Source organism: Calypte anna, chromosome 2 (assembly GCF_003957555.1).
Source record: "Calypte anna isolate BGI_N300 chromosome 2, bCalAnn1_v1.p, whole genome shotgun sequence".
Lineage (NCBI taxonomy): Eukaryota > Metazoa > Chordata > Aves > Apodiformes > Trochilidae > Calypte > Calypte anna.
Window position 1 is genome coordinate 29,601,127 of NC_044245.1, and position 16,212 is coordinate 29,617,338.

At 35.7% G+C, this 16,212-nt stretch overlaps 1 protein-coding gene across 1 annotated transcript in view; it reads right to left on the reverse strand.

Annotated features, from left to right (window-relative positions):
• CRPPA (CDP-L-ribitol pyrophosphorylase A) overlaps positions 1 to 16,212 on the reverse strand; it is a 101,445-nt gene that overhangs the window by 63,213 nt on the left and 22,020 nt on the right. The window contains exon 3 of the mRNA XM_030446289.1: positions 14,399 to 14,548. Within this exon, the coding sequence (XP_030302149.1) occupies positions 14,399 to 14,548 (150 nt within the window). The remainder of the gene's footprint in view (positions 1 to 14,398; positions 14,549 to 16,212) is intronic.

Genomic DNA, 16,212 nt, shown 5'->3' on the forward strand with positions numbered 1-16,212 from the left:
CAACAAACAAATGAAAAAAGTTTGTCCACTTTTCAGTCATCTAGAAGAGGTATTATTCTGTCAAAACATGCTTCCCAAGCAGTTCACTTTCCTATAATCAGTCACTGATGATAAGAATCCTATGAATGGAAAAGTGTAGATTCTCTCAAGCTAAAACATAGGTGGGTACAAAAGCAGGACCTAGGAGCTTATTGAGCAGAACTCTTTCAAGCTGAATTTTGGCTTGATTTCGACTACAAAGTTCTAGTCTGTTTTCATAATGCTAAATTACCAGTCCACAGAGAAACATGAATTACATTTAACAAGGAAGGATAACTTATGATAGAGTCTTTCATAAAAATGGATGTATTAGGTAAGGCAACAGGCTGGCTAGCCCAGTATTCAGTCTCTAGTAGAGGCTGACAGTGGAAAGACAAGGATAAGTAAATAGGAACAATCATGTTTCTTCTTACTTTCCCAGAATAGCCCCTTGGCTTTACATAAAGCTCCTACCCTAACATAGGAAATGCCTAAATCAAGTCTGAGGGACACACTGGACCAAAATCAACTGCCTTAAAAGTACTCCATGATTTACACAAATCCTCAATTTACCCAATTACTTTTTGATTAGCAAGTTTTTTAACACCTGCATCAGGGAGCATCTGCTTTATCACTCTTTTCATTACATGCTCTGTTGTTTTGACAGAAGAGTGCAAAACCACTTTCTCAGCCATTCAAATTGCTCTGCCACATCTCACATCGTCTTTGCACAAGTGAAGAGATCAATACATATTCAGTCATTTCAAGTGGAAGCTACTTCAAAACTTGGATCAGCCTTTTCACCTTCCTTAACACTTATCTACACTTAACTACCAATTTTATCATAACATCCTTCTTAGCCCTTATCTCCACTTCCACCCCCACCCTCCCACCCCCCCAAAAAAAATCTCCAAAATTATTCATGAACAAAATGAACAGCACAGGTCCCAGAAGAACTCTTCACAAAACTCTGTGGGTGACTTACTGTTATGAACACTGGTCACGTATTTTATCTTCTTCCTTCTAGCAAATAATCTACTCCAGTAGATCTGTTCAGTGAAACATCTTACTACATAAGCAGGCTGTTAGCAACTTCATGAACTTCACTATCTTCAGGAGGATAGAGTAACTTAAAAAGACAGACTCCTTTCAGAATAATAAAGAAAACAGGAGTTTCAAAGAGTCTCTGTAGTCTTTTTAAATTACGCAGAAATTATTTATATTCTTTACATAATCAAGATTCAACAGAGCTAGACAGAAAAGATAAAGGAACAGGGAACTCTGACTCTAAAATATGTAAAATGGAGTGATACTTCATGTAAAAAGGTCCAGAGATAACTTTCCAATTAAACCAGAAAAAGCCTAGCAACTTTAAATTCCAAATATTTATTACCAAAATGCTTCCTTTTTTGGTTTTCTTTTGCTTTGTTTTTAGGGAAAAATTTCTGGTATAAAGCAAACTATTTTCTACTAATATGAAATAACATACAGATTTACAAAAAATAAGATACATTTATCTTTTGCCTCAGAATGGAAGATAAAATTTCAGAAAAATTTATCTGTGAAAGAATTTAAGTTACATTTTTTAATAAATGGATAATGAATGATACTGAGACAAGACTAAGCAAATCCAACTTTTTAGCAAGGTATTAATTACAGATAATTAGTAGGGAGTGGAGAAGTTGCATAAATAGGGTAAAGATTCTTGAGGGTATTGTTGGCTTCAAGGGATGAAATACGACACAAAGCAAAGTGATAATTAAAAGCATATTTCACTAACACTTGTACATCATGACATTTACCACTCTAATTATCTGTAATTGTTTAAGCCTAAACATATTGTCACAGTGTACTCTTCTGCAAGTCTAATACACTGATGTCAGAAGAGAACAATGAAATGCAAAGATCAGCTCAAGGCCAGCTTAGTTTATGTATCACCCACATGCTAAACAGCTCCAGAAGTGAATTTTTAAATCCATATTTAAGGTGCAGAATTTGAAAGCCTCTAAATTGCTCTAAGAAACACCATTAACAAATCAAGTGTTTATAAGGAGTGCCTGTAACTAGTTTTAGAACATCTTTGAAGAAAATTCTCATTCACCCAGGCAGGCAGAAGGCTCACAATGGAAACATTTCCACTTATTTCATTGAACATTTACATTTACATTACAGCCCACTTACATTACAGCAATCTGTTTAAAACTCTTACCATTTCTAAAGTATCTTTTTGACTAAAAGGTCTGCTAGCATAAAGTTTGATGGAGTACAGCTAACTGAACTCGACACGCACACATAGCTTTGTCAAACAATAGACATAGTTTAAGTTTCAGACCACAGATTCAAAATGGTGAAAACAGCTGGAAATATTGGCACAAAACATACCCCCAAAAGAAAGAAAAAGAGATTAGTTTAGATCTTTAAATGACAGAAAAGGAAGTATGTTCTTTAAAAATGCTTTTAAACTGTTGAATATTCAAAGGTATTCTAGTAGGTAGTTTTGGGGACTGACTTTCCTATGGGTGAGGGGTTTTTTGTTTTTCCAAGAGCAAAAGTTTGAATAAAGTGCTGTGGGTAGAGTGAGATCCAGATTTTAGCAATACAGAACTTCTTCCCCTGCCCCCTAGATTAGTTTGAACATAATTTTATTAATAGTATTACTTCCTAAAACACAAGCTATACTTTTGTTGCTTAGCCATAAACATGGAACAAAGGATTAGAGAAAAGAGCAGCCACACAGCCCACATTTTGTACTTACTAGTAGTCCATAGGCTTACTTGTTTCCAATACTATACTTTTAACAAAGGAGCAGTATTTAACATTAACAACTCGTTTCACTGTGAATGGGCACTACTTTACTGTATCTTTGTAGTAATAAAAGATTTTGAATGCATATATCACAATTGGTTACATAAAGCAGAACAAACACCGATGCAAGAAAAAAAATTACTGTGCTGTCATTTACTTTTTTCACCACATCTTAGATTTATAATGCAGAAACAAAGTCAATATTCTTTATGTATTAACTGAAAGTAACTTTCCGATTTCCTCCCTTATACAGATTCCTTTAAAGCCTATATAGTCATCTACATTTCTGTAAGTATTGGCTATTTGGCCAATGTCATCTGTAGTACTTTTTCCATTTTAAGCAGCAAGCATCTCCATTTTACTCTCCCATGTAAATTTATTCCATAACTAATATCAAAACTGTTGCAATTAAAATTAATTACTAATTAACAATAGCAGAGCTTTATGATTTTTCTAGATCCTTGCAAATCAAGTTTCTAATGCTGAAGTGCCAGAGTTTATCACGAACATTCATCATCAGGAATATTTACTAAGCTAAAAAAGAAACAAGCTCTTGCTGAACTACATTTGGCCTATTTTTATCATATTTTAGAGCTGGGTTTTTTTGCCATATTCATTACTATGGAGACCAAAAAATTATGAATCCAATAGTGGATTTGCAGCAAGCCTACAGCAATACACAACAGCTAAATGAGAAATAACAGCACAAAACAGAGGGATGAAATGTGACTGAGGAATCAAAGAGATTAATTTGAGTTCAGGTAAACTTATTTCTGACACAATTTCTACCATAGTCAACTATTAAACCTGCTGTGAAATGCATCTAGATGCAATAGTGCTTTACAGTGAATAGAGATACAGCAATTTACTCTGTAGCAGAATTAAGCAAGCCTATTTTTCTACAGATCTGTATCTATACCCCATACCTTCCACTGCAGTAACTAACTGCAAGTGCCCTCTCTGTACCTGCCACAACTTCCCTGCACTCTCCTGTCAGATCCCCTGAACAATTCCTCTCTACTCACTGAAATATTTTGGTATTCAAGGTGCTTCTAAGCCAGCTATATTAAAGAACTTTGCCCATTAAAGATCCATTAAAAAGGTTTTGACCAAGAAAAACAGAGGATAACAGCTGAATTTACATTTCATTAACAAAGTTGAAGGCCTAAAAGCATGAAGGCTCTGAGGATCCAGCCTCCTGTCAGTGAAGGCATTCTTTGGGGTTTCCCCTCTTCCTTGCACTTGCTGATTTTTCAGAAACTATACAGAGAGCTAACATCATCGAAGTCTCAGCCTGTCAATTTCTGTCTCAGCCTTGAGCAGGCTTAGGGGAGACCTTGTTACAATGTTCCAGTACTTAAAGGGCAGCTACAAAGAAGATGAAGACTCCGTATTTACAAGGAGTCACATGGACAAGACAAGGGACAATGGGAACAAGTTGCTCCTGGGGAGATTACATTTGAAGAAAAAAGGAAAAATTTTCATTATGAGGACAGTCAGATATTGGAATGGTCACCCAGGGAAAGTGGTAGATTCCCCCACTTTGGAAAGTTTTAAGTCTCAGCTTGAGACTTGGCAATTGGGATGAGTAACACTGATAGCAAAGTCCCCATTTACACATACAATCCTAAAGCAATAACAGATGACCAAAAATCAGGCCTCAGTCTTTCTCTATTGTGCCACATCAGTAAATACACTGGTATATCTGCAACAAACTCCATGTACACTAGCATAATGAGAATAGAAATTAGGTGAGACTAAACAATGATACTGGTATGATGATGAAATACCTGATGCAACTGGGACCTAATTATTAATCAGGCTGACTTCATAAAACAGGTCCTCAGTAGCCATGAGACAGTACTGATTTTTCTGATACCAGAAAAGTATAGGAGTCATTTTGAGCATGCTGGTGAACATGGAGTTTCGACCTTATACACTATTTCAGCTTTTTAAAAATACATTGTTTTGTAAATTAGAAAGAAACTTGGGAAAGGTAAGACAAAGACACACACACACACTAAAGAAAAATTGTCCAAATGTAGAAAACTACAGATTATTATGGTCATTCTGAACAAATGTAAGGAAGTGATTGTTCACATCCTCCCAGTACAAATTTTTAAATATATCCAGTTCCAAAATTAAGCAACCAACAGATAATTAACTCAGGCTTAGAAGCAGGGGAGAGCCAAATTCAAGCCAAGTAAAAAAAAAAACATTTTATTTTTAATTTTTTAAAAAAATATATTATTCACTCTTTGAACAACTTATTCAAGAGAATCACCCATTAAAGTTACACAATAACATAACTGGTCCCTTCCCCAGCCTTTCAATACACTAACCTGTCAGTAGGTAACAGTAAAAGCTCTAGTAGCACTAATTTGTTTTCTTTGCTCTCTTAAATCAAGTAGCTAATGACAATTTAGATGGGTGGTCTCCCATGTACTGGATACAGTGATACTTGCTCACTACTCAGCCTATTCTGAGTCTGTGCCAAACGGGTGATTCTTGTGGTTACAGTACACTTATCAGGGTAAATCCAGTAACACAACAATACTCTCATAATCCAGTCTAATTTCCAACTCGAAAAATTGAACTGTCTCTCTCTAAAATACACCCTCCAAATTGTATCTGAAGACAAAATGCCTTTGCACTGCTGCAGAGATGCCAGATTTCACCCAGGGTGTGGCAACTTTACACCATGACATCAAAGTGTTCTAAGAGCTAATATGTGAATTTGCGAAGTGCTTTGAGATCATACAGTATGAGAAGTGCCATAAAATGGAAGTAATTATCCCATTAGCAAAAAAACTTTTTTTTTCTTATGCAAGGCATTAGAATTTCTCCAAACATTCTTGTGGCAGAAATTAATTAGGGCAAGGTGGGGATTCATACAATATCCTGGCTCTGCCATTGCGTCAGAAAACTAATGAAGTACAGTGATATCTAAACTAGAATAGTTTTCTCAACAGACCACCAATCTAGCTTAGAGTTTTCAAGAAATTAATGCATTATTGACAAAACTAATTTAGTACATTTATCCTAAAAATCTGTAGAATTGATTAGGTTTTAATGATATAGAAGGGGAAAAGAAAATATTTTTCTCTCTAAATCCCAGGACAAAGCTGCTAGGGCAAAAAAAAAAGCTAGATAAAGTGTAACATCACTTTGGAAAACATCTCAGAACCATAACCAGACAACTGTATAAATAAAGATACCCATTCAGGTGCGGTCACAACCCTGTATTTAAGTAACACTCTGCATGCTTCAGTCTGAATATGAACAGAGAAAAGGAAACGTAAACTTCTGCAAAAACCAATTGCTAAAAATTAGCTCTATTGCAATTCTGCATCAAAACAAAATTACCAAGTTTTGGCAAGAATTCGATCAAGTAGAACTCTAGTTCTCCTGAAGTTCCAAAGAAATCACTTTTTAAATGGGACTAAAATCAAAGATAAAATCCAAACCAAAATCGACCCCAACAGTGAAAAGGTGCTTTTAATAAAGTAAAATCTTCTCATGTAAGGAGAAGCGAGACACTAGGTTTTCTTTCAACATTTAAAAGGTACACAGATTTACTTGTCAAACAATCACATCTACAATCCTAATGACTCATGGACAAATCAGCAGCAAGGCTTTCTTTGTTAGGTTATTTTATATGCTTAGACTACACATTGAAAAGCTCACAGATACTTCCCATCTTGATACTATTATACAGCTAATTAAAATCTGCATTTCTATACCATCAAAGGAACCGGAGTAGGAATTGCAGCAAACAACAAAATGAAACAATCCATGCTACTTTCCTATTCAGCCAAGTAGGCTGGCTTGTACCAACCAAGTAGGTAGTTAGAATAAAACAGTAATTACTTCTTACATGTCATATGCAGACAGAAGTATGCTGCCTTTAGGGTTCCATACAAAGAAGAGCACTGGCTGGTAGAAGTGTCCTCATATAAACCTTACATGGTCAATTCGGGTATCTTCAATCTTCGGAAGGAAGTTAAGTAGTGGTTTTGGGATATGGGTTTTTCAGGATTCCAGCATTAAACTTAAATGCCTACATTCTGCCTCACATTTTCACCCTTCAGTTGTTTTTCTGAATCTGACCCTTGCTCCCAAAGTTTTGAAGGTTTTAGTCAACAATTTGTCTGCTACTGTTCATGTAATCGCCTGTTGCTCCTGGCAGTGTTCATGTGACAGACACGGATTTCTTTAACAAAGAATGAACCCACAGGAAAATCCCCAAATCAGTCTAGACATTTTGCCTTGAAGGACATGCCTGACCCATGCCAAAATACTACTGAACAGCTACAGCTGACTCAACTTCCTTGCTACAGAGGATACTAAAATGCTTCACACATGTTTGAAGAAGAATCCCAGTAAAGTTGTCCCCTTTCAAAAAGAACTTTAGAAGTTTACAAAATCCACATGGAATACACTCCCTATTATTTACATACAGAAAACAAAACACTTTGAGCAAATTCATCTACAATGGGCCTAACAATAGCCAATTTCCTTTCTTACTCTAACAAAATCCTCTTTGAACATTCTCAGGAACTTCTTAGAAGAGAACAATTTAGGGATTTCCTTTTCTTCTGCTGGGGACAAGACTGCACAGTTTGCAGAATATCTCTTCTCCCCAACACAATACTCATCTGGGTACAACTTGGCTGGGGTTTTCTGTTTTTTTGTTTTGCCATTTGCTTTGGTTTTGTTTTGGGTTTTTTGTGGTTTGGTGTTGTTTGTTTTTTTTTGGGGGGGGGAGGGGGGGGAAGAGAAGGGCTGGTGGAAGAAAATCTGCCTCCCAGAATTTAAGATCAAAGTATTTGCATAATTCTCCCTGACACACTATTGTTTTGTATCTCATCATTCCTATGCTTATATATAGCAGCTCTCTCCTATGCAAGCAGATGCTGTAACCTCCCAAAAGTAAATATAATAGCTTATTATCCAAAAAGTGGGTAATATTAGCTACAAACAGATGTTAATTCAATGTAGTCCCAAAAAGTAATAAACTCTACACAGATTAGATAGAATCTCTAAGGTCAGTTCATTCTGTGTGTACTTCTATAAGGTTTTACAGACATGTACCAGTGAAACATCTAGAAATATGTTGAAGCTCATCCTCTCGCAATGAGTATTTCAGTCTCTTTTTCCTATGGCTTTTTTATTTTTTATTTTAGCTTCAATGTTTTGATTGAAGACATATAAATTTCTATAATCTACAAAAGGTCTGCTACCAACAGATGATTAAACTAACTGCATGTACAAATACACAAACACCCAAAAAATAGTGTAGGTTTTTGAGGTAAATTTTTCCAGGTACAGCAAATCTATACCTGTAAGATGTCATATAAACGAATAACAGAAAAAAGAAATTGTGTATCAAAATTGTTTTTTAAAATTAAAATTGTTATGAAACTATTGCTCTATCTTTAAATAGTGACTCACCTTTGCCATGGCATCTGAATGGGAATGAATCCTGCAGAATAACCTTCTAGTATGTCCCACCCCTTCTTCAGCTTTGTGCAGCTCTTCCCTCTTACTTCCCTCCTTGGCTTCAACAGCCTGGTCATGTTGGTGAACAACTATTGTAGTCCCAGCATTCAGGCTGACAGCTCTCTAACCATAGTACCACCTTCCCTAGGCTTTTTTTTTTTTTTTTTTAACCTCTGACACAGAAGCTAGTCAGAATTTTCTACAGACCACGCTGCTTCTGCCTCCATTTCCATTTGTTTCTCTGCCAGATCAGGAAAGGCAAAACTTTCCAATTGTTCTTGCTACCTTCCTTACTTTGGCAGATACATTTCAAACACATGATGCTTTGTTAAGTTTGGGTATTTCAGCCTTCCTATATTGTCATTGTGTTACTTTGTGCACTGTGACATGACACAACAAGATGCTTTGTGCTAAAGACAAAAGACTGCAGAGATCTTTGTGTGTTTCACAATATGTCAGAATCAGGTATTAAAGAAATCAGTCTCAGCCTAGTCTGATTAAAGGAAAGAAGCAGTCTACCTGACTTCCTGATCATCTAATTCCTTAAAAGATACTGCTCCAGGGGAATACTTGACTTCTAGTAAGTGAAGTCTTCAACCCCCTCGTCCTCACAGGCTTAGAGGATCATATATTACATTTGCTCCTATTTAATGTTAAAAGCTGAACAGAAATATGAAACCACCTTAAGCAAAAATTAACAAGTCTGGTCTAAGAAATTTAACCTTATTTGCTGTCTTTGGAAAGGGTGGATTTTCAATTAACACTTAAACTTTCCTGATTACCCTTAGGGTTAATAAGGATAGAAAACATGAGTTTCTAAAGATTAAGAATTCAATTTTAATGAAACTAATAATAATTTGAAAATTTTTAAAAACCCACCAAACTGACTGGTTTTGTCTCAGGGTTTCAGGTCTGTTACAATTGAATTCTGCAATTTGTCAACTTTTTGACAAAAAAAGGTTTTGAATTATTATAGATTTGCATTTTTTATTTTTAAAAATTTAACTTGTCCATTACTATCAAGGCTTGTGTAATGGTTCATTACATTGAAAAAACAAACAAGCAAAAAAGTCAGAAATCAGGACATACCAGAACTAAGCGCACTGATGCAATCTTAACTTTATAGCCTTAACATATTTATATGGCCTTTTACCCAACATCTCAAGGAAGACCCCTGGCTAAGGTAAAGCATCCTGCCTGTGAGATACCACATACGTTATATATACAGCTCCCCTTGCAGCTGTTCGCATTTGTCAGTTGTCCACCTTGTACCAAGCAGGTAACAGAAATAAAAGCTACAACATCTTTTATAAATTAAAAAATTTGAAGGGCATAAAAGCAGAGCTGTACTTCATAAGAATATTAGGTGAGAAAGCATATATATGATGAGCAACACAGGAACACTCCTAAGCATATACAGGGATTCATGCATAATTTATCCTTTTCTTACCTCAGGATCATCCTAAAGCCTGAGGCCTAAAGCCTAAATTCCAAAGTGCTAGTACAAAGTGGCTGGAACACTTCACTGAAATACAAGTAAAAAGCTGTTTTCCCATATTTCATATCACTAGCAAAATGCAGAGGCTTGTAACAAAGTATTCAGCAGCATTACATCCACGAGCAGATGCTTTGGTACCTGCCAAAATCCTTTATGCCTATTCATTTATTGTAACTAAGTGCTGTATCTAATGACACTTAAGCCAGAGCAGTGAGGCCTTTTTAAGACAGACATCACTTCAGCTCCATTGGCTGTTGGGGGCTTTGAAAAGTTATTAATTTCACTATTGGCTTTAGATGTCTTTAGTTTGGTTCCTGTGATGTCCAACATTGGGAACAAGAGGTTAAAAGATGCCTGAATTAAAAGTAAAATGTATAACATATAAGCTGAAACTTTATAAAAATATAAAAATCTGTATCACTACTCTGGAGTGGAAGAAGTATTTCTTTCCCAAACAGTGCTGGTCTGATCTACTGTACTGGAACAATTATAATTTGAGGGAGAACACTGAAAAGTTTTCCCCTCCCTGTTAGACCTTCACTTATCTAATGCATCACAAGAAGGCTCCCAATTCTTCTTCCACCAAGAAACAACAATACTGCTTGCATTACCCCAATACAAGGGAAAAAAAATGGGACATTTTGTGGGTTTTTTATTTGTTCATTTTGTTTGTTTTTTGGGTTTGTTTTTTTTTCTTGTCAAGTGCATACACAGATACATTAGAAAAACTACTTCCACCAATAATTGATGTTAAAATTGATGCTAACTGGAAAAGTCTTCAGGGTTTTTTTTAAGGAAATATTTTAATAAATCCATACTATTGCTTTATTATGGTTAAAAAAATTACTCAGAATTACTCATGAGAAGACTTAGCACTATCCACTACCTCACCAACATTTTTTGCACTGCTCTTTCCATTTCAGATTTATTTACTTCTCTGGGAATCAAGACTAAAAATCTCTACTTTGCAGATATAAGTCCTTGGTTACAATACAATAGCAGAGTAGAAACATGAAAATTCTCATCAGGATCACAAAACATTATGGAATTGTGAAAAAAGAACTGTTCCAAAGAACAAATTTTAAGTTAATATGAGAAAAAGGAGATGTGACCAGTGGTAACAAGGAACTCTTTTGAAAACAATACAATGCATACTTCTGATAGAATTCAATCCTCTCACATAACACAAGCAAAAATTAGAAACACAACAGAAATTATTTCATAGCATACTTCAGAGACAATGGATGGAATATTTAAACCCTATTTCTGGGTAACTGACCAACAGACCCTAATTTGATTTCACTTCCAGTCCAACATTTTTCTTTCCTTGACAAAGTGTTTGTAAGAAGGTAAAACCGAAGCCAGAAGAATCACATTTTTAAAAAGTATTGGTTTTGAATCTTTGAAAAGCCCTATTAAAGGGGGCTTAAATATGAGACATGCAAGCAAAGAATGTTTGGTTTAGTGAGCTCTCAAAGTCATTACAAGGACAATGGAATTCATGCAATTTTTGAGCAACAAATTTTAACATGTTTGAACAGTTCTACTACAAAGCTGAGAAGTTAGTAGTTCTGACATCAGAAACCTTCACATCATCACAGTTAAATCACAAAGCAACATATATCTGAACAAAGAAGACCTGTTTGGAATTGTGTGACGTAGGCAAGAGAGAAGAAGTAAGAATGAAAACTAAATTGAGATCCAGCAGACAAAAATGAGATGTTTAAAAATGAAATACCTGCAAACGACCTAGCTGAATGTCCTCAAAATCTATGCTGGATTTCTGGCACCAAACATAAAGGGAATTCACTGCTGTATACATGCATTTTAAGATAATATTGCAAAAAAATCACCGGTATTTGTTGTATCTACTTCACATAAATTTATACATATAAGTATGTATGATTTTTATATAAGGCATGTATTTTTCCCCAACTTATTACCATCATATTTTAATCACCATGAAACTGAAAAAAGTTTTCTAAGGGAACAGCTTCTACTTTGATACAGATCAGACAAAAGTATTGTTACATATTTTAATAGTGTTAAGAGCTTATTCCTTTTTAGACACATTCAGAACAGCAATAAAAGCAGAAGGAGCAGTGGCCTGCTCTGCTCAGATTGGTACCAGACAAGAAGAGCCAAAAAGACTATAAATGGCAAACCTATAAGGATAGCAGAATTGACCTTTAACTGAATGTTGTAACCTCCTGGTCAAGATACTCAGAGATCTTACATTCATGAAAAACAACACATTTAAAAGTAAACTGCATATATCTACGTACTCACACCAGAGGATGCATCTAAATAAAGGCAGAGTTTGAAAGCACTGTTCCACATTAGCCACAGTGTAACAAAAAATCTGATGTTCTTTGATGCAATAATTCACATGGACAGCTTCCTTCTAAGGACTGCATGTTTGACTGCTGGTTTTTTCCCCCCAGTGTTAATACATAAAGGTCATAACTGTATAAAATACGCAGGAGTGGGATCATGATCCCATGCTGACTCAGACAAAATTAATTCCATTCCCAGCTTTGTGAGCAACTTGCAACCTAAGTAAAAAATTATTTATCTTACTCTCTTCATCTGTACAATGACACCTACCTACTTCAGCAGGTTGCTATGGGAAGTAATGACAGATATGTTCACATTTAAGGAGCATCATAAGAGGCATCCATTCCTACAAAAATCTGACCTACAGTAGCTTGACTAAGTTTTTCGGGACAACTATTATCTATCCTTTTTTATTTGTTTGTACAGTTCCCAGAACAATAGGGTCTTAATCCTTGACTTGGACAGCTAGGCACCATTGAAACATAAATAATTAGCAAACAATATGAGTTGAGAGGTTTAGCAAAGTGTTACCCTTCCCAGAGCTCAAAAGCATAGAGCATTTAAATGACCAGAATTTAGCGAATGGAAAGGGAATTGGGGACAAGGAACCATAGCCTTGGTGGGTTGCTAACAACTTTGGTGGCTTGTTCTTGAAAGAGCAGCGATACAAAAAAGAAGATTGATGGAATGCATATGTGAGAAAAGAACACTACTCAGAGGAGCTTAGGGACTACAAATATAGTGGCCTTGAGCAAGGCATTTAGAGCAAAAGCTTCTTATATACTTGCCAGATCTACTGTATCTGTAAAGTAAGAGCAAACACAGTAGGGAAATAGAGGTTTGGTTTGGGTTTTTTTTTGTTTTGTTTTGTTTTTTGAGAAAAAAAGAAAAACAATTTGCAAAGAGAGATGCAAATCCACAAGAAAATCAAGCATATAAGCAACAGTAGCTCTTGGCTCAGGATGTCTTCTATGCACACGTATGCTGCCTTTATCACTACATTCATGCTAGAGTCCAGCTTAGAAGTATCAACAATATGTTGTGTTAATATACCAAGAACATTCCCCTTCTTCCCATCAGAAGTAAAAATGTTGGAGCTAGTTCAACCTATAAATTGAGTAGCTCTTCATCTTGGACAGTCCCTCAATTTTAGCATCTAGGAACAGCTGCAACTATCAAGCATAAAGGGTACATCATGAAAACTATGCCAACATTTCTACGTAAAGCAAGTACTGAACAATTAAGCAACTGTTTCTTCTTCATTGCCTGCCCACTCATTTGTTCTGTTGTTGGTGACTTCTAAGCTATGTACTCTCTGAAGCTTTACTAACATCAGTAATTTGGACTTGTTTACTCTAGAAATGAAAGACTGATGGGAAGCATGACTGTCAGAATTAGTGAAGTGAAAAATAATTCCTTCCAAGCAACAAATGAAGAAATGATCTGCTTCTACTCAGTCTGAAAGATACCTGGAGGACAGGCAATCTCCACAAGGTGATGAATGAAAAGGAAATAGAATGCCGAGATGAAAACCTGGAGTGTTTCCAGAATACTGTGAATGCAGGGTGGGGCAATCAAAAGCAGTCTTCCAGAAGGGTAAAGGCAAAAGAGTTAGGGTTTAATACACTGCAGGCAATTTTCATTTTCTTAAATAAGGATAATATTAAAGCACTGTATTAGTGGGGAAAATGGGAAATTACAACAGAGGTTATGTAAATACTGTTTTCAGCTACTAATCACAGTACATACAATACAAAAATACAAAACAAGTTCCACAGTTATTTACCTAGATGTATAAATACCCCAATATTCATTGGGGTAATATCCCAATATTTTAGAACAACCTTTATCCCCTGCTATGAATGTAATTATTACACTGTGCACTCAAAATTCTTTGATACTCTAAGTCAACGCTACACACATAACTTGAAAAACATTAACTCACTCATTTAGGTAATGAATTTAGTGCACAGTAAAAACTGAAGCAAATCTGTCCTAAGAGTTTGGATCCCTCTCCCTCTCTTGTATTTGGCAGTTTGATAATCTAAAAAATTGCATAAATTAGAATGATAAAATGTTTTCATCAAAAGGCTAAAGTGAAGTAATACACATGCAGTTTGATGGGATCTGAAATGGATGCTGAATCTCTGTTTTGGAAAGCTAAATAGTTTCGGTGTTGTTTTTTTTTTTAATCTAAATTAAATGGAAAAAAGTCTTTACAAATTCTCAAAGTCTTACCTGTTGGTATGCTTTGTAGATTATATCAAATAAGAAAGCCTGAGGCATTTCACTCGCTCTGTACCTGGCACGTTCCAATGAGTGGTCTAAACATCCATCTGCAGCAGAGGCAATAACAGTGGAAACTAGAGGACGGATTGCTCCTGCTGCCTGTGGAACAAAACATGAAGACAAGCCTCAATTTGATTAATACAGATTAGACAGCTGCAGTCAAAAAAAAGGAAGAGCTTTAAAATACATTATCTCCTTATTTTTTTTATATATCTCAGAATGCATAAGTCATACTATTTAGTCCATGAGAGTTTTAAACATGAATATAGTCCTGGAAGACTGTGTAAGCAAACATCAAGAGAAAATTTACAGAAAATTATATGTATTAGAGTCCTTTAACATCTGTGAATGCATGCACAGATCCAAGCTGTTCGTTTTTCAGAGTTTCTTCTTCATATATATTAGGTGGTTTCTGTGAGGACAGTTCTAGGCCTATTCAGATATCAAAAAGCAGGAGACACACACACAAGAGGCCCTGAAAATCCACACCACCTATTGCTTTCACAGACTTCAGTCTGGCTAAACTGCTTAGAAATAAGCAGCAAGAAAAATTTCAAAATACTGAGCTTGTTCCTCTCTGTTGAATTCACCCACTGCAATACTGAGCAACTTCACTTAGCAGTGAAATCACTGCAAACAAAATACATACATCAGAAAGCATTCATTATCCAGCAGTGCTGCAGCCCAGAACAGATAATTAAATTATTATATTTCAGCTTTAGGTTTGCTTAGATTTAAAATCAAGTAAACATGTATCTTTTATCTTTTCATCAATGTATATTTTATCTTTCTTATTTATCTCTGAAACAGATCACTCCAAGCTGGTTTTCACCATTTTGATACCAGAAATCTTCATCAGTCACTGATTAAATGCTCAGATCAACTTTATAAGAAGCTAAAAGCAACTGGGACAAGAATTGTACACCCAGTAATGAAGGAAAGGACGCCATAGCAGAACACTGTTAATCAAGTCTCAGGGACAAAAAGCACGTTTCGTTACAAAGCCAACCACTGAGACAAGCCTCCTTACAATACATTGCTTATTATTGACTTTAAAACAATATAGGTCTTATCACATAAAATAAGAGCACTGCTACCATTGATTTCATGAATCTTGTAGGCAAATCCTGCTCCCATACAGATGAATCCTGTCCATTACAATATTTCTAACCTCAGATAAGCATGAGACACAATACTGAATGAGACACCAAAAGTGAACCCAGTATTTTTTTTCTCTCACACTACTGAACAATAAAACAAAGAGGAATGGAGTCAGAACACTGAGCACTTTATGAGCTCTAAATCACAGCATCTTGGTTCATTCCTTTAGAGCATTAGGAGAGAGTTGTGAACCAATTTCTCATGCCCATAGAGTTCAGATATGCATGAGCCACTGGGGCAGGAGGGGGGAAAGAAGAGATTAAAATGATTCATATGAATCCGAACCACTTTCTCAAAAACCTGAAAAGCATATTTTTTCTCCAATATATAGGTATATTTTCCCATGTAAAATAATAGATGGAGCAAAATGCTTCATACAAAGGCAAAACAAAGTACAGAAAGCTCAGTGAGAGCTATGAAATCACAGAAAAATTGTCTCTATATTGTCTCTAAAGGATCTCTATGGGTCATCCAGTCCACCTCTCTGTCCTGGGCAGGATCAGTTTTACTTCTGTCATAGAGAAGACATACTGACAAAACTAAACACCACTGTAATTTTAGTAATAAGTCAATGTATTAAATGAGGAGCAACTCTGACAGAT